General features: G+C 47.1%; 2 protein-coding genes across 4 annotated transcripts; one reads left to right on the top strand and one right to left on the bottom strand.

Annotated features, from left to right (window-relative positions):
* Positions 1 to 9,583: 9,583 nt before the first annotated feature.
* Positions 9,584 to 18,932, bottom strand: POLR3GL (RNA polymerase III subunit GL). The gene is made up of 8 exons (XM_059136788.1): positions 18,791 to 18,932; positions 12,667 to 12,834; positions 12,222 to 12,351; positions 11,320 to 11,388; positions 10,916 to 10,972; positions 10,614 to 10,687; positions 10,369 to 10,482; positions 9,584 to 10,065 (listed from the first exon to the last, which is right to left on the bottom strand). The coding sequence occupies exons 2-8, from the start codon at positions 12,790 to 12,792 to the stop codon at positions 9,979 to 9,981; spliced, it is 657 nt and encodes a 218-aa protein (XP_058992771.1). The 5' UTR covers positions 12,793 to 12,834; positions 18,791 to 18,932; the 3' UTR covers positions 9,584 to 9,978.
* Positions 18,933 to 20,184: 1,252 nt separating this feature from the next.
* On the top strand, positions 20,185 to 24,190 carry ANKRD34A (ankyrin repeat domain 34A). Of its 3 annotated transcripts, none has more exons than XM_059136785.1 (4): positions 20,185 to 20,299; positions 20,587 to 20,781; positions 20,957 to 21,163; positions 21,701 to 24,190. In XM_059136785.1, exon 4 carries the CDS (start codon positions 21,817 to 21,819, stop codon positions 23,347 to 23,349), a length of 1,533 nt encoding a protein of 510 aa, XP_058992768.1. In that variant the 5' UTR covers positions 20,185 to 20,299; positions 20,587 to 20,781; positions 20,957 to 21,163; positions 21,701 to 21,816; the 3' UTR covers positions 23,350 to 24,190. The 3 variants fall into 3 exon arrangements, with proteins under 3 accessions (XP_058992768.1, XP_058992769.1, XP_058992770.1); XM_059136786.1 differs by lacking the exon at positions 20,185 to 20,299 and adding an exon at positions 21,265 to 21,328 and having other exon boundaries at positions 20,471 to 20,781; XM_059136787.1 differs by lacking the exons at positions 20,185 to 20,299; positions 20,957 to 21,163 and having other exon boundaries at positions 20,471 to 20,781.
* Positions 24,191 to 24,788: the final 598 nt, after the last annotated feature.

Raw genomic sequence — 24,788 nt, 5'->3', positions numbered from 1 at the left:
TGGTTTTCTTGTCTTTGAGATGGTGTTGAAGCTATTCCTAAGTATGCCTGAGGGAGCTTTGCCCATACTTCACTGTTCCTGGTTTTGGATATCTTGTGGGGAAAACACTACCTATGTGACAGGACCCTAAAGATTATAGTCAGAGTGGGGGTTGGGGTGAATAGGGAAGGAATGTGAGCTACATTTAGTTTTAATTCCAATTAACTAAAGAACTGTGGTGGGATATTCTGTTGGTATAGACTAGTTTTCCACAACTATAGATACTCATGAGGAAACGCCTTCAATTTTGGAGTGCATGAGTTTTTTTTAAAAGATGAGCTCTTTGGGCACCTGAGTGGTTCAGTCAGGAGAGCATGTGACTTGATTTCAGGGTTGTGTGCGTGAGCCCCTTCTTGGGTATAGAGGTTAATTAAAAATAAGATCTTTTGAAAATAAAATGAGCACTTGAGATACACAGAACTAAGATTGGAAAGGGGGTTTTAAAGGAAAGGTTACGATTCCCTGTTTTATCATTTGGTTTCATCCTAGGGTTTCTTAGCTAAACCTGGTTTATATACAGTAAGACATGATAATTATTTAGGACTGAAGGATTTAGATGTATGAGTATTCGTTGAAGGCAGCTACAATCTCTTCTGTTCCTATTGCAGTTCCTATCAAAGAAACACATTATCCTAACTCAGTAAATGTTTGCTGAATATTTAACCCCACCCTCATCCCTTAGGATAGGCTTCTGCAGTACCTATTTCTTCTTTATAGGGTGAGAACAATAAATGGATACCACAAGTCCCCCTCTAATTGAAATGATTTTTATTATTCTGAAAGGGGTGATGAGGATGAGCAACCCTGAGACTTTGAAAGTTAATGCACTTTCTGGTTTCTGGCTTATTTAAACTTTTGCAGACAGTTAATCCAGGCCCTTAACTGGGGATTTGGGGGTTGGCTTTTCTGTAGACTTCCACGTGGTAATTCCGAATCTCAGACTCCTGGAAGTTCATAAAATCAGTGTGAATTGAGGAGCAAGTTTAGATTGAAAAGATTGTTTCCCACTTCAGTCTTTGTTATCTGTCTTTCAATCTTAAGAGCTCTCCTCTCTTGGCTCTTAGTTTTTCCTTCCCAAGGTGTCTGGCTCTAGCTTCCTGTTGTCCTGGTGACTCTCTCCTTTAAGACTACCTCTACTGCCTCCTTTTCTTACCTGTATGAAGAGAGTTTGGTGGCTCCTCCTCTCTTCGCTGAATTTGACCAGGAAACTAGGTCAAAGTTGATGGAAAGTTTTTTGTGCAGCTTGTTTTCCAGGGACTGGAGGGGTGGAGCAAGGAGCAGAGCAGGCCAGAGGGCAAGAGGGAGAGACAGAGAGAAAGCCTGCCTGTTGGAGTAAATGGCTGGCTAATGATAGCAGGGAGAGGGTAGATAAGTTACACCTAAGTTCTGCTAGAGATCTGATTCTTTAGCAGCCACAATATATGCATCTCCTCTTGTTACCGAAATGCCTCAAATTCAGCACTGTCCAATAGAAGTTTCTGTGATGATAGAAATGTTTGCTACGTTCACTAAATCAAGTAGCCATTAGCCACTGGCAATTGAGCTCTGAAACGTGGTGGTGAGCTAAATTTTTATTTTTGTTTAATTAATTTAAATTTAATTAGCTCTGTGTGTGACTAGTATTAAATGACAATACTGAACAGTGTAGCAAAATATGAGAAGGAAGGAAGCTATTCACTCAGAGGAAACTCATCCTTCCCTAGACCACCAAAGGCTCCACTTAACTTCCTTTTGCCTTTTACACACAACTTCTACCTTACCTCAGGACATTTGCTGTATATAGGCTCCTTTAAGTGCACTTCCTTGGGTACTGGCCTACTTGTTTCTCCACCTAACTGGGTAGATTTGGGGCCAACCTTTCCTGTGCTCTTCTCACATGCTTTTTATTTTTTTATTTTTTTAAAAGATTTTATTTATTTATTTGACAGACAGAGATCACAAGTAGGCAGAGAGGCAGGCACAGAGAGAGAGGAGGAAGCAGGCTCCCCAAGGAGCAGAGAGCCCGATGTGGGGCTCGATCCCAGGACCCCAGGATCATGACCTGAGCCGAAGGCAGAGGCTTTAACCCACTGAGTCACCCAGGCGCCCCCTCACATGCTTTTTAAAGAGCCCAAACCTACATGTACAGCCATTAGAGGAGGTCCAGTTCTTAGTATCATTTATTCATTAGGTCCAATCTGGTATACAAAGATCTGCGAGAAGAGAGCAAGAAAATAATTTAAAGGGAGAAAAGAACTAGAAAAAGTAAAATTAACAAAAAAGTGCAGGTACTTCCACAACCAGGGTCCTTGGCTACCTTGATACCTCTGAGCAGACTGAAAACACAAGGGTGTGATTTGGGTCAAGCCCCTGGGAGGGAAAGCGTGGAAAGATCTGTCTGAACACCTGGTCAACAAAAACAATCACGCAGGATTGCAAAAGGTACAGAGTGGGGTGAAGGAGTATCCTTTGCCCAGTTCCCTCAACAACCTATAGACCACCCTCCCTAGCATTTTCCTTGGACTATCTACGTCTAGGTGATGGAATACGTAAGGGAGACAATGAAAATATTTTATTGATCCTCCAATGGCTGGAACCCCTGTCCCAAGCACCCTGACCTCAGTGGTTCTGGACTAGAAGAGCAGACATTTTTGTCCCATTCTCTATTCTTACTCTCATTCACTTCCATTTCCTAAGTTGAAAACCAGCCTGCAGAGGGGCTGCAGACCCAGGACTGTAGGTCCTGGCCCAACAGGTGAGTCTACAGCCTAGAAAAAGTGCAGAGATTAGCCTTCCTATACCATTTAGGAGAAATAATACAGTGTGGATTCAAACTATCTGAACCCCAATCCTAATTCCACCATTTAACAAGCCGTTCAAGCTTGGACAACTTGTTTAAGATTTCTGGAGCTACCGTTTGATATCTGTGAAATGGGGGACAAGAATAATACCTACCTCAGAAGACTGTTGACAGGATTTTAAAAATAAATGTGAAGTGTTAGAACAATGGCAAACAAGCACTTGTTATCTAAAATAAAGAGGAGGCATATCTTCCACCACCCTGATTAGTTCAGTTCCAGGCATGTCTCCAAAATGGTCCCTCCTTTGTGACTGAGCAGAAGTAAGCCCTTCTCTCTTTGCTCCTCTTGATTCCCTTCCTGTGTTAAGGGAACAAAACAGTCTGAGAAGAGGTCCATGTATGGCCGCGGACTCAGCCTGGAGTTAATCGTGGTAGGGGAGAGGTTGGAACTCCCATCTTCGGACCAGGACAGGCCCTCTGAACACTGCCAGCATTGCACGGTATAGCTCAGGAAGTCCTAGAGTTTTCTCTCTCATAATTCCAGGGTGCCTCACAGGCCTCTGGATTAACCCCATCACTTTCTGGAAATTAATTGAGCTTTCTTAACTTCTCAGTAGACAAGTTCAGGAGAAAGCTTCCCACCATTTAAAGTCATAAACTGGGGAACAGAGAGTGCGGGGCAAACAATGGGACCTGATGAAGAACTCTCAGACTCCTTATTTGAATGTAATGCCTCTCCTTCGATTTTCTTTCCTGAGCTGGACTACACTGAGTGGCACAAACCCAGTGGAGGTGAGCCCTCTGTTGAGGTCCAGTTTAGCCTATTTCATCTATTTCTGTCCTGTCTTGACCTTTCCCTTGGCTTGACCCTGCTGTATTCTTTCCTGGGCCCGTTGTTCCGTAAGGAGAAAATAATGAACCGGCTCTGAAGGCTGGGATTTTTCTGACTCCCAGTTGATTGGTCATCTCCAAGCAATGGGAGTGATAGGAGGAGGAGGAGGCAGATAGAGCATGGGTCCTGGATTGTGGCTCTTATGTGCCTTGAGTCCTAGGATGTCAAGCAAGGTCCATTCTCATTCTTTCTTGGTGTGATGGAGCTGCTAATTAGCTCTCTAAGTCAATCAAAGGGTCAGTAAACGGGTTCTTGGAAATGTCCTGGCAGGGACATTTTTAACTTTCTGGACAGATGGAGAGAGGAAGGATTTCAGTTGTTGAGAGGGGAGGTGGAGGTCAGGGGCATGAGAATTATGTTTCGCTTATACGGTTCTATGGCTAAAGACCCTCCTTCTCCACTTCACATATCTAAATTCTGACTTCCTCCTTCATCTACCCAGATTCACAGTGAATCCTGCTTTTGTCTCCTGTTCTCCCATTTCACTCCATTTCTAGTTTTTCATGCCTGTCTTACCTTCTCACTCTAAGGAGACCTCACTTTCTATTCAAGACCCCAAGATATTTTTAGCTCCATATCTCTGTAGATCAAGGAAAGGGTGGTAGGATTGTGGCCAAAGCCTGCTTTGCTTTTCTTGGAGAAAGAAGCCCATCAGTGGTACCCAGAGGCTTCTCTTCAGTCCTAGCTCTTCAAGCTATCCTGTAGGAGTGCTCCAAATTTACTTGCAACCTCATGCACCTCACTGCCCTCAACTTTTGGGAATAGAATTTGAGATCTTGAAAGCTCAGATGAGTCTCATACAGCTTTGGAAAGTTGAAGAAATATTAGTTGAGATCAGGGCCTGCAAACCAGGGGGCCATTGGTGGAATGAGCTTGCAGATGTTTAGAAACCAGTACAGTTTCTTCCTAAAAATTTGAATGGCTGGTAAAGATTAAAAAATCAGATTTCGGGCGCCTGGGTGGCTCAGTGGGTTAAGCCGCTGCCTTCGGCTCAGGTCATGATCTCAGGGTCCTGGGATCGAGTCCCGCATCGGGCTCTCTGCTCAGCGGGGAGCCTGCTTCCTCCTCTCTCTCTCTGCCTGCCTCTCTGCCTACTTGTGATCTCTCTCTCTCTGTGTCAAATAAATAAATAAATAAATCTTAAAAAAAAAAATCAGATTTCACTAAAAGCTACTGTTCTGGCTCCTCTTAAAAAGCAATTATATTTGGTAACAAGCAGCCCACATTCCTTCATGGCGTCCACCCGCGAGAGCTGAAGGGACCAGGCAGGCTCTCATTTGCTAGCTTCCACCACTACTTGTTATATCACACTCCCCAGCTTCACCCCTGTATGCCTGCCTGACTCCTGTCTGGTGTTTAGGTTTGTCTTAAGTTGTTTCCTAGAAGGAGAGCTTCTCAAATATTTCCTCTGAGGGACCCCTAAGATTAGGGAGAAGGAACCATTTTCCCTTGGGGCTTCTGGAACACTCCAAAGTCACCTGTCAGAAGCCAAAAATGCTGTTGAAGTACCTATTTTATGTTTAAAAAGGGCAAATTTCGATTTATACCACACAGTACATTTGTGTGGTGTAGCATAAAAATAATTTTATCTTCCTCCACCAGATCCTAAAAGTTAAATTGAAACACTGGAAGATATACTGTCTGCAACTCCAAATATTCCTCACTACATCACCCATAAATAACCCCAGTTAGGCACCACAGTGCTAAAGACACAAGGCAAAGAGAGACATGGAAAAAAAGACACGGAGAGAGCATCAACAAGAGGAAAAGAATATGAAAGACAATAAGAATGAGTGAGTGATAAGCTCTTTCTGGCCCTAAATCATACCTCCTGACCTGGCCCAAGCCAGCTCCTGGGAAATTTGTAGACATCCCTGATATCTCTGGACAGGTGTTGGAATGGTGGCTCAGGGTGAAAAGCAAGTCTCAAAACAGGATCCAGGCCAAGTAAGGGAGAGGTGAGGGGCTAACAGCAGCCAAGTATGGTCAGACGGGAAAGATTGTCTAGGGGCCAGGAGAGAGGCTTGGAGACAGGAAGGAGAGGGCTGAGAAAAGGGCTGGTCAGCATTTGCCCTTTCTCCCACCAAGCCCATCTTTGTTTCATTTCCTCTTACTTCCCCTGCCTCAGAAAAATGAAGTGAAAGAGTTGCCTTGACCTCCTTATATGAGGGAATCTTCTTTCCAGAATGGCTACATCTTCCGCCATACAAGAGCAGGAGATGAGTACCAGGGTTCCTTTCCCTGTCCAAATGGGATTTCATCTCTTCTCTCCCCAAGATAGGAAATACCCCAGATCTGTGTTCCTGACTTGGGTGAGTTTATTACCCCCACCCTCTTTGGTAAGGCAAAGACAGGTGTAACTAATCTCCCTCCTATTCCAGTACTTTCAATTCTGCCCTGAATGTAACAAAGAATGTCAAAGACAGGAATTGGATATTTCCCATTGACCATTGTGTACCAAGAGAAATGGAATCACAGGATGGGGAAGATTCAGGGAGAGGCAGGGGTCCAAGTTTTGGGAAGTCCATCTCACAGCTGAGGACCGAGGGAGGAGGAGGGGTTTAAGAATGGGGAACAGTCTCAGACCCAAAGGTTGTGGTGACATAGCCTTTCCCTGTGTTAGTCAGGTCTGGACCTGAGGAATCCTTGGACCCTAAAAAGGTCTTAAAAGTCTTGGTCCTTAGCCTCTCAGGTCCTGCAGTTAGGGCTGTGTCCCATTAGGGTGTGTGTATGTGGGGGGGGGGGACTTCCCTCCCTTTAGGATGCAAAACAGCAAATTAAGTTGTTGGAGATAAAGCAAAGGGCTTTCTGAGGTGATGCTAGAACTTTTTATTTTCAGTTTTCTGATCCCAAATGACCTTGAGGAGATAGTGAGTCTCAGTAGGGGAAAGGTCAATGGAGAAGGGGCACTGCTGGTCTGGCTAGGTTAGCTAACCGAGCTATTCTTGTCTAGCTCACGTCTCTTCCCTGTCCTCTGGCCAGACATAGTATGTCTGGGGAGATGAAGAAGCCCTGCCCCACCAGCCCCTTCCTCAGTCAGAAATTTCTCCACACTGCTTGATGTGAGTCCTGACCTGCAGATTGTGACCTTGACCTGTGATGCAGGGGTTGTCATCTCCCTCAATAGTTGATAGAATTGCTGATCCTCCTGTTACCTACCAGGGCTGAGGCAGTTTCTTGGAAAGGACTGGCTGCATGCCTGAGGTATCTTTAGCTTGCCCAGACTGAAAATAGGTGGGGAAATCCAGGGGATGGAATGAGATCAGGAAAAGCTGGACACGTCCTAACCTTTGTTCTCAAAACCATTTAGACTCTTGCAGGTGGATCAATGTCAGCCTGAAGTGTTCTTAGTGGATCGCTAATCCAAATTCTGTCTCATTTGAGGCTTGCAGCCTTGTCATGATTTTTCCAAGGGCACAAGGCTGTGGGGTGGTGAAATTCCATAATCCGTAACTCCATAAACGTCAGACCATAACTAGTGCTTTGCTCGGTGGAGACGGCAGACCTTCCTTTTGGATTAGTTCTTAACCAGCCCATGCCTACAGGCCACCCTTCCTTCCTTTCAAAGTTTACGTAGCAATAAAAATGAATTGGAAATAATTGCTTTTTCCTCACTAAGCCACGGGCGCCCTATCCACCTGATCGCTGACCTTCCAATTTTCTTGGGTCTCCAATCTTCTAAGTAACATGTTGCATCCAGGTTTTCCATTCAGCTGTCCCTCAAACCACTGGAGTCCCTGTGTAGTTTGCAGACCCCACTCTCAAGCTTCCTGCCCAACGTGGGAGGGCACTAGGATGGAACAGAAGAGCAGGGAAGGGTAGGATTCTTGCCAGAGAACCCACCCTGCCTGAGGCCACCATGGGCCTGGCTGTGGGCATGGGAGCGATCTGTTCAACATAAGCAGGCAGGTAGCAAAGGGCTGAGCAAGCACATTGTGGGTCCTCTCTAAATGTCTGCAGATGGATCCTCAACCTCTAACTTCTCAGCTGGTCCTCCAGAGAAATAAACAGTCGTGACTAGTTACTAGACCTTAGGCTTCAGCTTCAGCCTGCATGATGGAACCTATGGAAAGTAGGGGAGAGGTCAATGGAAACAGTCTAACTCTGCCTGGAACAGTTCTGGAATCTGGGGAAGCTGCTAGATCTCGTGTCTCTGGCTTTGTTGAGCAAGGTCACCTGCCAGGAGTGGCAGGACGCCAGATAGGAAAGAATCCAAGAATGGTCTGATCTTTCTGACGCTTTGTTTTTGAGGCAGTGCCACCAAACCCAAGTGATCACTCTAACCTTTGCCCTCCTTTCTCCCATTTCATGGGAAAAGATGTACATATATATAGTGGTTGGGGGAGGAATGTGTCCCGGTCCTCCTCTACTCAGTTTTGTGGAGAATCTTCTTTGCTCCTACTCTTTTAAGGTCCTAGGCTGGCATTAGGTGGGATCTGGGGGGATGGCTATGCCCCCAACATAGACACAGATACAGTTAATCAGGTTAGGACTGGTATATGTGTGAGAGGGGGACAGGAGGCAAAAGATTTTTCAGTGTCTTTCACATTTGTTTCTTGCTGATTTCTCCAGAGCGGCAATTACAGGCTTAAGTGTGACCATGGGAAACCCCAGGGACAGGTCCCGGGGCCCCTCCCCTACCATTCTATTCACCTAACACCTTGGAGAGCTAGAAAAGGAAACATATCACCACAAATTGCTCAATAACTCTGGAATGGTTCTCTTTCGATTCCTGCTTCTTTCTCTGTTCTCTTGGCTGCCTCTACCTTAATACCTATTACCACAGACAAACCAGGCTTTCAAGGTGCTTTCCCTCAATGGAGTCACAGCCCGTATTCATTTTTTACCACGGGGTCAGAAATATCTTACAGGAGACTGCCAGTCTCTATGCCTGAAGATGGCTGGATAATTTCTTGAAGGTTCTCTTCCGTCCCCTCTTTATAACTTTCAAATGTTTAGTAGGGTCGCTATGACAGCATGCCAGCTATCTGTGCCTGCCTCCTTATTCAGTCCCTATTCTGGACACGCAGCTCGCTCGTGACCGTTGCATGGCAAGTGGCTGAAGCCAATCAGCTCATGGAGGGCTACATCGGAAGCCAATCAGGGCCTAGGGAAGTGACCTCACCCCAGGGAGAGCTGTGTGGGCGAGAAAGCATCTCTCGGAGCTGTGAGTGTCCCTAAGTCACTCCCCTCCTCCCCACCCTCTTTACTTCCTGTAAAGCAATACCGCCTACCCCCTCTACTCCAAGAAGGGAGTAAGAAAGGCTAACTAAATTCCACAAAGGGAGAATCAAAAGAGAAACTGCAACTCAGCCACAAAGCAGCTTCTGGAAGTGGAGAATGGGGGTTCCCTTTGCACAGACCTAGCTTTCTATGTGGGGTTCCCAGGGGCCTGGAAGAGGGTGTACAATGAGGAAGAATCAGCACCTCCTCCCCACTCCCTCCCTGCACCTGGCTTTCTTGACTCTCTCTCGCAAAAATAGCTGTAATCTTTCTTTGTAAACAAGGCTAAGATCAAGGTCAAGTGTGGGAAAGAGAGGGCCCATGTCCCTGTGAACACATGTGAAAAGAGACAATCCCCAGGCGTCCCATGGTCCAAGGACCAGAGGCTCAGACGCCAGCTTCAGGGAATGGGCTGGTCTCTACTACTCTCTCTGCGCAGCCTCCTCGATGACTTCCTGACTGTTTCCTGGCAGGGCTTGATTGGGAGTATGTGTCCCACCAAGGGAGTGGGAGGTGAGGGGTAAAGGACAGGAAGGCTGTGACCCCCAGTGTGTCACGGTGGGCTCTGATGTGTCAGGAAAGAATGGCCCAGCTAGGCACTCCCTTCTTTCCTCCAGGCCTCTCCCACCAGGCCTCACCCTCCACAGAGAGACGGATGAAAACATTTTATTTAAAAATATAAAGCTGGTCTTATTCCTCCTAATTGCACACATTCCCAGTTATCTTTCACTATAAGAAAGTGGGTGGGGACATACGTTCAGCTGTCTCAGCTCCAATGATGCCAGTGTTTCTTTGACAATTAAGCCATTGGTCCTTTGCCCTTTGCCCAAGCTATCAGAGGTGATACACGGAAGGAGGAGGGGAAGGGTACAAAAGAGAGCTAGCTGTCAGCATTGTCCATTCCTATCCCCAGGGCCAAACAGTTCATCTGGGCTCTCAGCAAATGATCTGCCTGTCCACAAAACCAAATAATAGGGACAGTTATTCTCTGTATCTTAAATCAAAAAAAGATCCAAAGGCCCAGGGTGCTGTTCAGGGTCCTTTTTCAGTATATAGCCTCATCCATATTGTCATCACTGTCACCCCCAAAGTCCTCTCCATTGTCAAAATATGACATGATGTAATCAGTTTCCTGAAACAGAACAAATAGAAATCCAAGTCAGGCTTGCTTTCAGCCTTTTCCTTCCTCCCGGTGTGTCAGGCCCTTCCCCTCCCCTCCCCAGGAAACTATCCCAGGCCTGGGAAGTCCCTTCTGGCTGCAGTTTGCTCTTGAGAAGACCCTAGGGACACATGAAGTGGAGGGCACAATCCTCTGGGACACATCTCCTTTGGCTCTCCAACCCTCTAGAGAGAACATCGCTGGTGGATGGAGTCGAGACCCCCACAGCTGATGAGGAAGACACGGGGACTGAGGGTGGAAGGAGAGCCCCTTCACCTCTTCATGTTCTTCTTCATCATACTCCTCTTCTTCTTCCTCTTCCTTCTCTTCTTCTTCTTCTTTCTCCTCATCTTCCTCTGAAGTCACTTCTTCCTCCTTTTTCTCCAGGGTCTTATGTGGAGATGAGCAGAAGGAGAAACTCAGACTCCGCTCAGAGAAGAGAAAGAAAGAAGCACACAGAGGCCAAAGGACAGGCAATGAGTCCGGGGTCCAGGTGGTCTCTATGCACATTTCCCCCTTACCTCTAGTTTCTGTATTGTTTCTTCCTTATCTTCTGTGTTCTTAGGGGGCCTCTTGGGGATTAGGATGGTGGTCCCTGGTCAAGGAATCAAAAGGTGAACCATCAGAGAGCAAACTTCCTTATTAGCTTTCTACCACACCCTCTCCCAGAGATGATGTCACTCTGCTGCCCTCATGTGGCCACCATGGCATCCAGCTACAATAGTGGGTGGAGTGGGTTGGAACTGGGAGGGCAGGCAAGACCACCAACTGCCTCGGGGCCCTCCAGCTGGTGAAGGAAATTTCTTTTCCCAGATACACTCACGTTCCTTTTGTAGCTTCCGCACTCGGATCTTTAGCTCCCGGGGTAAACGTCGCCAATCTGGGAACAGTGGGAATGTAAACGTCAATAAGACCCTGCCTGGGGTCTCCTATGAATAACTGGTTTTAAAAGGAGAGGTAAGAGACAGAATAATGGTGAGGAAGGAAGGGATTAGTTGGGTCATAGTTACTTAGAACAAAACTGTGTCTTGGAAACCTCCAGAAAGCGGGGCTATTTAATAGGTTTCCACGTAGAGTCAGAGAGTGGTTTTGGAACACATCTTGGGCTCCAGTTTGTAAATACTTGAATAGAGTGGGGGGGTGGACAGAGAAAGGTGGACAGGTTGGTGGCTTGTGGCACCTTGAGGATTTAAAAAAGGGCAGTAAATGAACGGGCCCACCACCTACCAGGGTTCCAGTCGATGGCATTGTCAATCGGCCCTGACATCTGGTATTTATCTGAGTAACGCTCCACATCTGAGGGGTCAGAGGCCAAGGGTCAAAGTTTTATCCTTTCAGAGCCCTAGAACAGGGTTGTTCCTGAGGGCCCAGCCCACTTGATGCTCAGGCATTGTCTGTTCCTTCACCCCAAACCCAGAACCTGGGGGCGGGTCAGCTTCCATGAGGACCTTCAACATTCTTCTACCTTGTCCCTTGGTCACCCCAAATTGTAATACATCTCCCTTAACCCAAAAGCACAGCCATGTTGAGAGGTATGGAAAGGAAGGGATACTAAAGAGCAAGAGATCAGGGTTTCAGTCTTCTCTGGACTCTTTGTGGAGTTAATGGGGCTACCAGGCAAGTCTTTCATCCCTCTGAGCTTCAGCTTCTAAGGCTTCAGCTGGAAAGCACTGTTTATCAGTAACCTCAAACATTGCACTTCCACACCAGCTGGTAAATATCCACTATCCCAAGCCTCCCAAGTGACTCCCCTTCTTTGGTCCCTCCTGGTCTCCCTGATCTCTCCAGAATCCTGCTAACCTTAGGAGGGCTTCTCACACACCCAGCATCAGCCTCCTTTCTGATTGTTTGATGCCTATAATATCCAACCTGTCAATCATGTTGATATATTCCCTTCATACCTATGAAATGAGCACTGTGATGCTTAATCTCCTACTGTTGTGAGACTGTCGTGAGACTCAGAACAAACCATGGATAAATTTCAAATACAGGGGTAATTTTTATGATCTCTCCAGCTAAATAGTCAGCTTTCGGTGGCTCTTCTGGCCTCTCTGGCCCCCCAGTGGTGCTGTGTACAGGGCACTACTCATGAAAGGCATTCAGAACATGATGGTAGCATTCCAACTGACCTCTTTTGGGGACAGCTGGCCGGATGAAGTAGGGGAGCTGCCTCATGGCCCCTCGTAGCTCCTGCTTCAGTGCCAGGACATACTCCCCTTCCTCTCCTGCAGGCAGAGGTACTGGGCGGAACTCCAAGGGCTAAGGAAGCAGGGGCAGCGGTCAGTTCAGGGAAAAAACAAAACAAACACTAGAGTACAAACCTAGAACGGTCTTTCCCCCCAATTCAATCCAATGCTCCCACTGACCAGAAGTCCAGAGAAAAATGGGGGGAACGACACAGCATTTTGAGAGCTGAGGAGTTGGGGGTGTCAGAAACTACTTTGCCTGGAAAACATCCCATGTGAGTTGAAAGCATAGAAACAGGAAGGGGCAAGCTGAGTTTTATGCTGGCCCATGAGGAATCCAGGCTCATATACAGTCAGCCAGGGGCACACAAGGGGAGAAGATACTCACGGGGAAAAGTGGAGAAGGCTGAAGGGTGGATGGGGGCAGAGCATCCCCCTTCCCAATGCCCACAGCCTCCATGTTGAAGGTCAGCTGGCCCCGGCCACGACCCCGGCCCCCACCCCGACTGGCCATGGTGGAGGGGGCCTGGGTATTCAGTGATCCAGTGAGAAAAACCTGATAAAAACAAAAACAAAATGAAAAGTATAGTAGAATCATGGGAAGCCAGAGAGGTATAAGACACTCAATATTTTCCCCTTAGGACCCAAATAGCCAGTGTAATTCAACATATTTTGATGGGGTAGGCTGCACTGTACCAGGCAGGATATTTTTGGAAGTACAGACATGGATGAGACATGGTCCTACAGGATAGATAATTGCAATATAGTGTAACTGTAGGACAAATGGGAAAGTGGGGGTGCCTGATGACTCAGTAGGTTAAGCGTCCGACTCGATTTCGGCTCAGGTCATGAACTCACGGTCATGATCTCAGGGTCATGAGCTGGAGCCCTGCATTGGCTCCTTGCTCTGTGGGGAGTCTGTTTGGATTCCCTCTCTCCCTCTGCACCTCCCCTTACTCTCTCTCTCTTTCTCAAGTAAAAATTAAAAAGGGGGTAAGTGATTAGACCCTTGGCTACCGAACTCTGCTTCTTGTTATCGATTTTGAGGGGCCAGTGAGAAGCAGATAGGTTAGAAGGTAAAGTTACCAAATGAAGATGAAATTTGCAAGAAATGATATTCCAGTGATAAAGAGCACACCTAGCACCCAGATCTTGGTTTCCAATACCATTTTCCAGCAAAAGGAACATCTTTTTAGAAAAATGGCTAATTCTAGGGCTGGGGCAGAAAATACATAAGGGAGCAGGGAGCATCTTCTAGTGCCAGAAAGCAAAGAAGTACTCAAAACAACGACACACATACATACATGTGGGGCTATTTCAAAAGGGCCTAAGAGTCAACCAAAAGAGCTCCCAATGGCCAAAGCTGGAAGAATTTGAGCAATAAAATAAAGCAGTATTAGCTTATAACCCCAAAGTATAAAACAAATATCCATGAGTTTACACTGATATAAATAAGTAAGTTAATACATGGAGGAGAAAATACAAAATTCTCATGTAGGATTCTGAATAAATTATATAAACTCTACCCTGAAGAGGGGAGCATAACCTTCCACTCCCTAAGTGTAGACTATATATAGGGAATTTTGTCTAATTCAGCTTAGGAAAGGGGAGAGTAATTCTATAGTGGAGAACGTGGACAAACACTACTTTAGTCTGTTGACCAAGTCAACATCAACAATATTAAATTATGTTGCTAGTAAGGGTATATACCCTTAATAAGATGGGAGAAGGGAGAAATCTAGAAAGAATGGGTTGGTGAAATGAGGCTTGATGAATCACAAGGTCTCAAATTTGGGAGAGCTCTCAGAAATCATGTATTCATTCATTCAACAAATAATTACTGAGCATTTACTATATGCCAGACACAGTGCTAGACAACAGGGATCATAGTGAATCCTCTACTCTAGACATGTATACTTCCTGTGTATGTCACGTAGAAAGAAACCTAAACCATTGGTTAGAGTGTCCTTTCCCTTGAAAGGGCCTGAAGACATGCTCACATGATATGATAGACCATATTTAGTAAATTGCTTTTTTTTTTTTTTAGTAAATTGTTATATAGTTTCTATTTACCCATCTTTAGTAAGAGGATTGCTTATCTTACTTCACAAGTTATTCCCTTTTGGGGTATTTGTTCTTCAATTAATATCCAACAAATACTCTAAACAAGAAATACGCGGCTCAACAAAATGCCCTAGTTGGTGAAAAAAAAAAGATTTAGAAATACGAATAAGGGGGCACCTGGGTGGCTCAGTGGGTTAAGCCGCTGCCTTCGGCTCAGGTCATGATCTCAGGGTCCTGGGATCGAGGCCCGCATCGGGCTCTCTGCTCAGCAGGGAGCCTGCTTCCTCCTCTCTCTCTGCCTGCCTCTCTGCCTGCTTGTGATCTCTCTCTGTCAAATAAATAAATTAAATCTTAAAAAAAAAAAAAAAAAGAAAGAAATACGAATAAGGGGCACCTGGGTGGCTCAGTGGGTTCAAGCCTCTGCCTTCAGCTCAGGTCATGATCTCAGGGTCTGGGATCGAGCCCCACACCGGGCTCTCTGCTCAGCGGGGAGCCTGCTTCCTCCTCTCTCTCTCCTGCCTCTCTGCCTACTTGTGATCTCTGTCTGTCAAATAAATAAATAAAAATAAATAAAATCTTAAAAAAAAAAAAAAGAAATATGAATAAGGTTATCTATTTTGTCAAACGCGCATATACATTTTTTATATATACATATACATTTATGCTTTTAAAAAAAGTTGTTCTTGAAGGATACACATTGAAAATTAATATTGGCTAATCTGAGGTGATGGGATTTGTGGGGCTTTTTTTGGGGGGGTTACGTATATTTTAAAGTTTGTTTTCTATACTGAATATTGTTTTTTAATTTTTAATTTAATTTTTTTTAAAAGATTTTATTTATTTATTTGACAGAGATCACAAGCAGGCAGAGAGGCAGGCAGAGAGAGAGAGGGGGAAGCAGGCTCCCTGCTAAGCAGAGAGAGGGATACAGGGCTCCATTCCAGGACCCTGAGATCATGACACCAGCCGAAGGCAGAGGCTTAACCCACTGAGCCACCCAGGCACCCCTGAATATTGCTTTTTTAATAAGAGAAATAATTTAGAAATATAGCAACAGAATAGTAGATGAGATTAATAATAAGTAGCAGGAAGGAGAAGGTGGAAAATGTGTGTCTGAGGAATTTGGAAAGTTTTAGGCTCAGCAAAAAACGTGAGGAAAAATGGCTGTCAGTTAATAGATTAAACTGTGAACTGACTGAAAGAGCATATTAAGGGGCACCTGGGTGGCTCAGTTAGTTAAGTGGCTGCCTTCAGGATCAAGCTCCATATGGTGCTCCTTGCTCAACAGGAAGCCTACTTTTCCCTCTCCCTCTGCCTGGCTGCCTGCCACTCTCCCTGCTTGTGCTCTCTATCTCTCACTCTCTCTCTATGTCAAATAAATACATAAAATCTTAAAAAAAAAAAAAAAGAGAGAGAGAGAGAGAGAGCATATTAGGGGGGAAAGAATGTCTCATAAACACTAGAGAAGGAGAACGAATTTGTGAGCATGTCTTCAGGCCCTTTCAAGGGAAAGGACACTCTAACCAATGGTTTAGGTTTCTTTCCACCTGACATACACAGTTCTAGCAGTGGGGATGGGAGCTGGTTTGATGCAAAGCAGTAAGGAGTCAAGAAAAGTCTGTGAGCTTTGAGGTTAGACAAATCGAACTCCATTTCCAGATACTAACCAAGTGACCTCCAAGGATATGGTGTAAAAGGAAGACAATATTTTTACTTAACTGAGGCAATATACTAGTGATTGGAAAACTACAAACTGCCCATCTCTACCAAACTCAGGTCAGGAAGGTACGGTGTGTCTCTTCTATTTAAGATTGTGATTGAGTCTAACTTCTTGGGGATATTAAGGTTCTTCTATGATCTGGACCCAAACTGCTTTTCCTTACTGTCAACCCTCCCTAGAGGTCATCCTTGTACTCTCCTTCTCCCAAACAACATCTTATATACATGGTACTCACTGTAGTAACTGTATTCTGGTGGAAATTATTAAGAAGCAGGTTTCAACAAAACATACAGAAAACTCACTACATCAAATTCCAGAAAGGCAGTACATGTAGTGGTTAAGAACAGGGATTTGAATTCCAGTTCTGTTATTTCCAGCTGCACAACCTCCAGCAATGAATTTAATATCTCTAAACCTGTTTCCTCACCTACAAATGGGAATAATAATAATAATAATACCATCTTAATTCAGTCAACAAATATTCACTGAGTGCTTGCTATATGCCAGGCACTATTCCAAGTGCTAGGGATATAGCAGTGAGCAAAACAAACAAAAACTGCTGTGCCCGAAGACTTGAAATGGAGCTTACATTCTCGTAGAGTTACCAATAACAAATATTTATTTTCCACCCGAGACTGAGTGGAATGCCGAATGGGGTAGATGTGAACAGAGAAAAGAAGAGATCCAGAGACTGAGGCCTAGAGCACTCTAATATTTAGGATTTGCTATATTTATCATAAATATGACAAGGAGTTAACCCTTACTATATGAACTCATGGAAATCCAAATGAAAAAAAAATCATACCAATAGGATAAATGTGCAAAGGACATGAATAGGTAATTGACAGAAGAATGATTAATAAAACCACTCTTCAAATTTACAAAGACATAATAGATAATCGGGCTGCCAGTTTTTTTGACATGGACCTTCTTATAACTGACTGGAAGGATTTTGTTTATACACAGTCTGTCAGGGGAGCAACTTGCAACAATTTGGTCATTTGAATCGACAGCCTCTTAAATGTTCATATCCTTAATCCAATAACCCTACTTAAAACATCTGTGCAAAGAAATCATCATATATATAATCAGATTTGTAAATACAAGGATGGTCATTATAGAGCTATCCATGGGAGCAAAACTTCTGAAATAACCTAAATGGCCCAATGAACAACGAATGGTCAAAAAAAAGCAAATATCCATTTTAGACTATTATATAGAAAGAAAAATGACTTCAAGTAATATTTAAAAGGAAAAAATGTTCACAGTATAAAGTGGAGGGAAAGATGATATAAAATTGTATTTGTTGTATAGCCTGATTTATGTAACATACACACACACGTATATACATATGTATGTATGCAGAAAAGAAATTGAAAGGATAAGTATTAAAGTAATAATAATGGTTATCACTAGATCATGGCCATTAAATAATAAGCATTTTGACTTATACCTTTATGTGTTTCCAAGTTTTCTAGAATAATAGGCATTTTGATTTACACCTTAATGTATTCCCACAATTTTCTAGAATAAATGTATATTACTTCTTTAATCAGAAACCATAAGGGATGGTTTTCTTTATTTTTAAGAATGCTACTGGAATTCAAATCCATGTTCTTAATCAGGATAGGTCCCTCTCTTTTGCAACGAGAGTGAGGAATGCATTTTGTTGAGCTATATATTTGTCTAGCATATTTGTTGGATATTAACTGAGGAACAAATATCCAAAAATGGAATGACCTGCAAAGTGAGAGAGGGAGTCCTCTTTAAAACAGAAGCTGGATAACAATTTACTAAATACAGTTTATCAGATGAAGGATGCACATCTAAAGTAGAGAATTCACTATGATCCCCATTGTCTAGCATATGTCTGGCATATAGTAGGTGCTCAATAAATATCTGTTGAACGAATGAATGAATACATGATTTCTGAGAGCTCTTCCAAACTTGAGACCTTGTGATTCATCAAGTCTCCCCTTACTGTCCCATTCCTCCTAGCTTTCTCCCTTCTCTTGACTGTGGGAGCAATTATATTACAAGCCACTAATTTAAGATATCTTAATTAGATATTGTGTTGTGTTTTGTGTTTTATTACTTGTTCCCCAATTACGTTAGGAGTTTAAATTCTGCCTTCCCAATCCATTCAATTCAATTAACCTTTATTGGGCACTTCCTATTAGTACAAGAACCTGCTTGCAAAACCTTATGTTCTCAGAACAGAAACATTAGAGAGCCCACTAAGGGCTCTAACGGAGATATGCATAAAACACTATCGTCAGACTGGGGAACGGTTAATTCTTTAGAGGAGGGGGAGTTAAAAGGAGAAGAAGAAAAATGTAGTCCAGGAAAGCTACAGGTAGGAGGTAATATTTCAACTAAGTCCTGATAGATAACAGGAGTTTGTCAGATTCTTAGACAAGGGAATAACAGGAATAGATTCCAGGGAAACTGATGCCACAGCAAACAGTCAGAGATACGAGTGAGCATTCCTCACTTTGTGCTTTAATCTCTCTCCTCTATGAACGAAAGAAAAACTGCAGTTTTCTGGTATATAATCAGTCCAGCAATGGGAGCCCTGGAGAGAAAGGGAAAGAAGAGTAGGAAACTAGAGGGGGCTAGATCCAACAGGCTGCGGGAAAGCGTTGTCTATTTCGCAGCTTGGCCCTGGTGAACTAGTTCGGGAGATGTGGGACAGAACCAGGTCAGGGCCACCCGGACCGAGCCTTACCTGCTGCCCCTCCCCCACGCGGAGCCCTCGTCGCAGCCAACTTGAAATTTGCTGGTCTTCCTCTAGCTGGTGGCGCTGTAGGTCCGCCTCTCAGAGCTCCCCATTGGTGAGTTCTCCCGGCCAATCTAGGAGAAGACGAGGAGGGAGATCCGCCCACTTGAAGGCCTAGGAGACGTAGGGAGGGGGAGAGTTCAACCTGAACCCGGGTTTGGGAAGCAGGCGGCGGCGCGAAGGAAGATGGGGTTGCAAAATCAACCAGGGGTCGGTTTTTTCCGACCTCATCTCAGATGGGGGATCTGCTGGGTAGCGAGAGTCCGCAGACGGAACCTGACACTTAGATCTCACCGAGAGACTCTGTTGAGGAAGCTCCCACAGAAAAATGAAACGGTTGTTCATTAGGATCAGTCTTTTTGTGACTCGGGCTTCACAGCCTGGCCCCTCCATTACTCCAACCTTCCCTCTAATCCTACACGGCTTCCCTCCAGCACCACCAATGACTACTTCTTTTCTATTTTTCCCCTCTTTGTGGGTTGCTGCCATGTCTATGAGAAGATGGGAGGAAAGTTTGGGGAAGGAAGGATTAGGAATCAGAGAACCAGAGTTGTGGCAGGACAGGAGCCCAGTGTTTCCTGCATTTTCGCTTGCCTTTCAGTTCTTCCTAGCCCTTGGTGAAGGGGGGCACGGTGGTGAGGGTGGATGGGGGATGGTGGTGGAGAGGAATCCTACTTTCATACACATACACACACACACACACACACACACACACCCCACAAAAACAACCCCAGAAATGGGAAGAGAGAATAATTCAGAGTGGTGATAAAACTTAGGAGTCAGTCAAGACTGTCCTACATGTCTGAGAAAATGGCCCTGGAAGTGAAGCCTCTGGACTTGGAAGGCTATAGGTGTAGTGGCAAGTGCCCAGTCTTTGGAAAAGGACAGAAACAAAGCTGTGAGGCTTTGGAGAACTTGCTTAACTTTAGTAAGTCTCAGTTTCTTCATCTATAACAAGAGATAACAAGGAGATTCCTATCTTACAGCATTGTTCTGAGGATTTGAAATAACGTATGTGAAGTACTTAGCATATAGCTGGTGTCCAACAAATGTAGCTGGTGCAAATGGGTAGCTTCCTTGCAATATTTCTCCCCCTCCTTCTCCAGAAACACTATTTTTAGTATCTTTTGTCTGGTGGCTTCCAGTCTGAATTATATCAGGTGAGTTTTCCAAATCCTTGGGATTTTTTCCTCATCTTCCACTTCCCCTCATGCCTTCCAGCTGGACACAAACTCCTTCCTAAAATATGCAGATGGAAGCATGGTAACCATGGAGACAGGGCAGGTGGCAAGGAGAGGCAGAGACAGGCAGCCGAGAGACCGATAACGATTGCGACAGATAGGCAGAGAGAAGACTTAAGGAGCGATTGGACAGAGACCCTCAACCAACATGGAAAAATAATGAGTCTAAGCAAGACGGAGTGTAAAGAGATGCAATGAGAAAGGGATGTGTTACAAGGTTCGCGCTTCTCTCTGCCCCTTTTCTCTCTCCCTCTCCCCCTCCAAGAATATGGGGAGGAAGGCATCTGGGAATGCTCCCTGGTGTAGCTAAAAATGACCCAATATATCCACTCTCCTCATACTTATCTGAGGTCTGTACAAGGGATCTGAGGTTCAAGTTTACGTGTGCTGTGTGTTCCGTTTGGGCGGAGGTGGAGTGAGAATGTACCGCTGTGCCTAGCTCCAGTTCTCCCTGACATGTAAACTACAAGAAGGCAGCCAGATCTCTTGCTTCTCTCTGCGCAGTATGGACTCCGGCTGTGGATCTCAATCGCCTTTCTCCGCCTCTGCACAGTGTGCCATGTGCTCTGACCTGTGGCAGGTCAGAGCCGGCGCATAGGAGCGCATAAATACACCTATCGCGGAGAATGGGACTCTGCTCAGCGAAGAATTGGGATGGTCCCAGTCTGAGTCGCGGAGGAGTCTCCTAGAAACATTTAGGTTTGTTGGGGCTGAGGGGAGGTCGGCTGAGCAAGAGAAGTCAGGATTGGAGCCTCTAGGGTTTGGGGCTTTATGTGTGCATGGGTGGGGGAACGGTTTGGTGCCCAACGCCCCCACCCGCAGAGACTAGGCTATAAATAGCAAGGCAGAGCTCCGCCCCCCCCCCCCCCCCCAGCTTCTCTCCTACCGAGCCGGCGCCTTGCCCGGGGCGCACCGGGAGGAGGGACCAGGATTCGGTGCCCGGGCGCAGATACTGACACCAAGGGAATCCGAGTGCCCCTCCCCACGCCATGTGGGCCCCCGGGAACCCAGCTCCGCCACCCAGGCTGCCCCATGGCCCTGGCCTCAGTCCTGGCCCGGCGGAGATCCTGCGGAAATTCAGGTATCTATTTGGGCGCACAGCCTGGGAGGGAAAGAGCAAGGAGTGATGGGGAACATAGCAGGGGCAAAAGAAACCCCCCAATTCTCCCCCACCCGTTTTAGGTCCCAAACGCAAGCTGCTTCCCTCCCCCCATTCAATTTTTGGGGCTGTGGCAACCTAAAAGAGGTTAGGAATGGGAATTATGTGTGTGAATGTATGGGTGCATGTGTGTGGGTGGGTGGCGTTCAGCATCCTAGAAAGGGGTATTCCAAGTGCGGATAAGAAAAGGGGGATGCTGGAAAGGTCTGATAAGCCGTGGGGTGAGGGTGGGGTTGCGGTATCCTTGCGCGTGCACGTACGCATTTGCACGCGCGCTCGTCCTTCAATGCGGGTGCACCTTCCCACCTTCTCAGGCATGCGCTGGGGGGCCGGGGCGGCTCAAAGGCATGAGTTAGAGGAAGTAATAGTGCCGTGGAGATCTCCCCACGCCGTCTCCTTCCACCGGTGCCTCAGTTTCCTTGCCTGAATCCGTCAATAAGATCTCTCTCTTTCTTGCAGGGTTTGACTTCGCCACTGAGCCCTCAGGCCTCCGCCAGCCACCACCCCCACGCCCCTAGACATCCTCGGCGGGCCCCAGTCCCGGCTCCATTGGTGCTCTCGCCCCTGCCGCAGCTATGCTGCACACCGAGGGCCACGCTCTTCTTCGGGCCGTGGGTCAGGGTAAGCTACGCTTGGCCCGTTTGCTTCTGGAGGGAGGCGCCTACGTGAATGAGGGTGATGCCCAGGGGGAGACTGCACTAATGGCGGCCTGTCGGGCCCGTTACGACGACCCCCAGAACAAGGCGCGCATGGTTCGCTACCTCCTGGAGCAAGGTGCGGACCCCAACATCGCAGACCGCCTGGGGCGCACCGCGCTGATGCACGCTTGCGCCGGGGGTGGGGGCGCCGCCGTGGCCTCGCTGCTCCTTGCCCACGGTGCAGACCCCTCTGTGCGAGATCACGCGGGCGCCTCGGCGCTTGTTCACGCCCTGGACCGTGGGGACCGCGAGACTCTTGCCACGCTGCTGGACGCCTGTAAGGCCAAGGGCACCGAGGTCATCATCATCACCACCGACACCTCGCCCTCGGGAACCAAGAAGACACGGCAGTATCTCAATTCCCCACCGTCCCCGGGGGTGGAGGACCCTGCTCCCGCTCCTCCTAGCCCCGGGGTCTGCACGTCGCCTTCCGAAATCCAACTGCAGACTGCAGGAGGAGGAGGAGGAGGGGGAGGGGGAGGAGAAGGAGGAGGAGGAGGAGGAGGACGGGGGTTGCTATCCCCTCGCGCTCAGGAAGAAGAGGAGAAGCGGGACGTATTCGAATTCCCTCTTCCTAAGCCCCCTGATGACTCCTCCCCTTCTGAGCCGCTCCCCAAGCCACCCCGTCACCCTCCAAAACCACTCAAAAGGCTCAACTCCGAGCCCTGGGGCCTAGTGGCCCCTCCTCAACCAGTCCCACCCGCGGAAGGGAGGCCGGGGATCGAGCGCCTGACTGCGGAATTCAACGGCCTGACCCTGACCGGTCGACCCCGTCTTTCCAGGCGTCACAGCACTGAAGGTCCGGAGGATCCGCCCCCGTGGGCGGAGAAAGTGACGGGTGGGGGTCCTCTCTCTCGCCGAAACACTGCGCCAGAAGCTCAGGAGTCTGGTCCGCCGTCAGGGCTGAGGCAGAAACTGAGCCGCATGGAGTCGGTGGAGCTCGATACCCCCGGAAGTATTTGCCCCGACTCGCCGGAGTGCAGCCGCTTGTCCCTGGAGCGCCGCCGATACAGCGCCTCCCCGCTGACCCTCCCTCCAGCCGGCTCGGCTCCCTCCCCGCGCCAGTCCCAGGAGAGTCTGCCCGGGGCTGTATCTCCGCTGAGCGGACGGAGGCGGAGTCCCGGGCTGCTGGAGCGGAGGGGCTCGGGGACGTTGCTCCTGGACCACATCGCGCAAACGCGGCCTGGTTTCCTGCCTCCGCTCAACGTCAGCCCCCACCCTCCCATCCCCGATATTCGCCCCCAGCCCGGAGGTCGGGCGCCTTCGCTGCCCGCCCCTCCCCAGGCGGGGGCGCCAGGCTCTCCTAGGACCAAACGCAAGTTGGTGAGGCGCCACTCAATGCAGACTGAGCAGATCCGCCTGCTAGGGGGCTTCCAGAGTCTAGGCGGGCCAGGGGAGCCAGGGCGCTGAGATGAGTGAGAGGAACCAAGGAGGGTAGGGATCAGGACCTTGATGGGACAGGTGGGAGAACCAACTCACACACACACCACGGACATAGGGGTCTTTTGCATGTGCTGTTGGGCACGGTGCACGCACACATGAGTAAAAAAAGTGTCCACAAGCACAGTACTCTTATTCGCAGTGAAGGGTAAGTACTCTCTTTACTGGGCATAGACACATGCATTCATGTCCTGGTCACTTCACATGCATATGGGAATACTTGTGTACCCAGCCATAGAAATGGCACACACAGGGCCACTTGTGCTAGGGCCCCAAGTGGGTCCCAAAGTCACTTGCATTCGTTCAGAAGCAGTAAGAAAACCCTACTTACGGTTAGTCTCCAATCTCTTTGCCCTTTTGCAGAGGCAATTCCCTGCTTTCCATGTTAAGCCCTGCAACAGCCCGTTCATGACTTTGCACACTCTACCCTCTTCCTGGATATCCCATCCCGTTGTGTAGGTCTTGCTTCTCTCTCCAGGCCTGGCTCCTTGTTCACATCCTGCTTCCAGCCCTAACCACTTTTCAGGATATCTTCTTCACCCTCCTTGGGATTTTCCTGCAGCAATCCTCAGCCTCAGTTCTGCTGCTGCCCTTCCGGCTCTCAGCTTTACTTCTCAACTTCCTGCTTTTTATTCTCACCTTGTTCCCCCAACCAACACAGCAGGTTGTCTCATTTTCCCAAGGAGTGGGTCATGGGCTCTATGCTGCTCTTCTGTCTGAGCTTATGAACACCCCCACAGGTAGAAGTGGGGAGTAACCCTAAATCACTCCTCTCTCCACTTGACATATCAAATAAATGTGTTCAGAAGTCTTTGGTTTGTCACTTCTGCCTGAGGGTTTGGGGAATGAGGAATGGGGAGGGAGGGTGATGCTAACTACAGCTCTAATGATCTAGGGGATACTTAGAGGTTCCATCCACTTCCTTGCAGGAGACCAACTGACCAACTGTGGTTGCAGAAGAAAAGACAAGTGTCCTGTGTCCTGAAGGTTTTAAGGCATTTGACAGGCTTTCAGTTCAATCAGTCTCCCCTATGTCTATCCTTAAATTCTTTGACTTAAGATTTCTACAAAAGTACCTTCTACACAAATTACCTCCCTCCACCATCAACAGATGTATCCCGATAGATTGACTAACCCTCTTTCAAGCTTCTTATTTCATGACCATTCCTGGCGGTTCTAATTTTTTATCTCACCAAGCGCATTTCATCCATTTTTTTCTACTTCTTCTTCTTCTTCTTCTTCTTCTTTTTTTTTTTTTCCCATTTGGCAAACAAGAGATCACAAGTAGGCAGAAAGGCAGGCGGGTGGGGGGGTGGGGTGGGAGGGAGCAGGCTCCCCGCTGAGCAGAGAGCCCCATGCGGGACTCCATGCGATGAGGGGCTCGATCCCAGGACTCTGGGATCATGACC

This window comes from Mustela lutreola, chromosome 10 (assembly GCF_030435805.1).
Source record: "Mustela lutreola isolate mMusLut2 chromosome 10, mMusLut2.pri, whole genome shotgun sequence".
Taxonomy (NCBI): Eukaryota; Metazoa; Chordata; class Mammalia; order Carnivora; family Mustelidae; genus Mustela; species Mustela lutreola.
The sequence above is the reverse complement of the archived record's forward strand: the minus strand, read 5'-3'. Positions and strand labels throughout refer to the sequence as shown.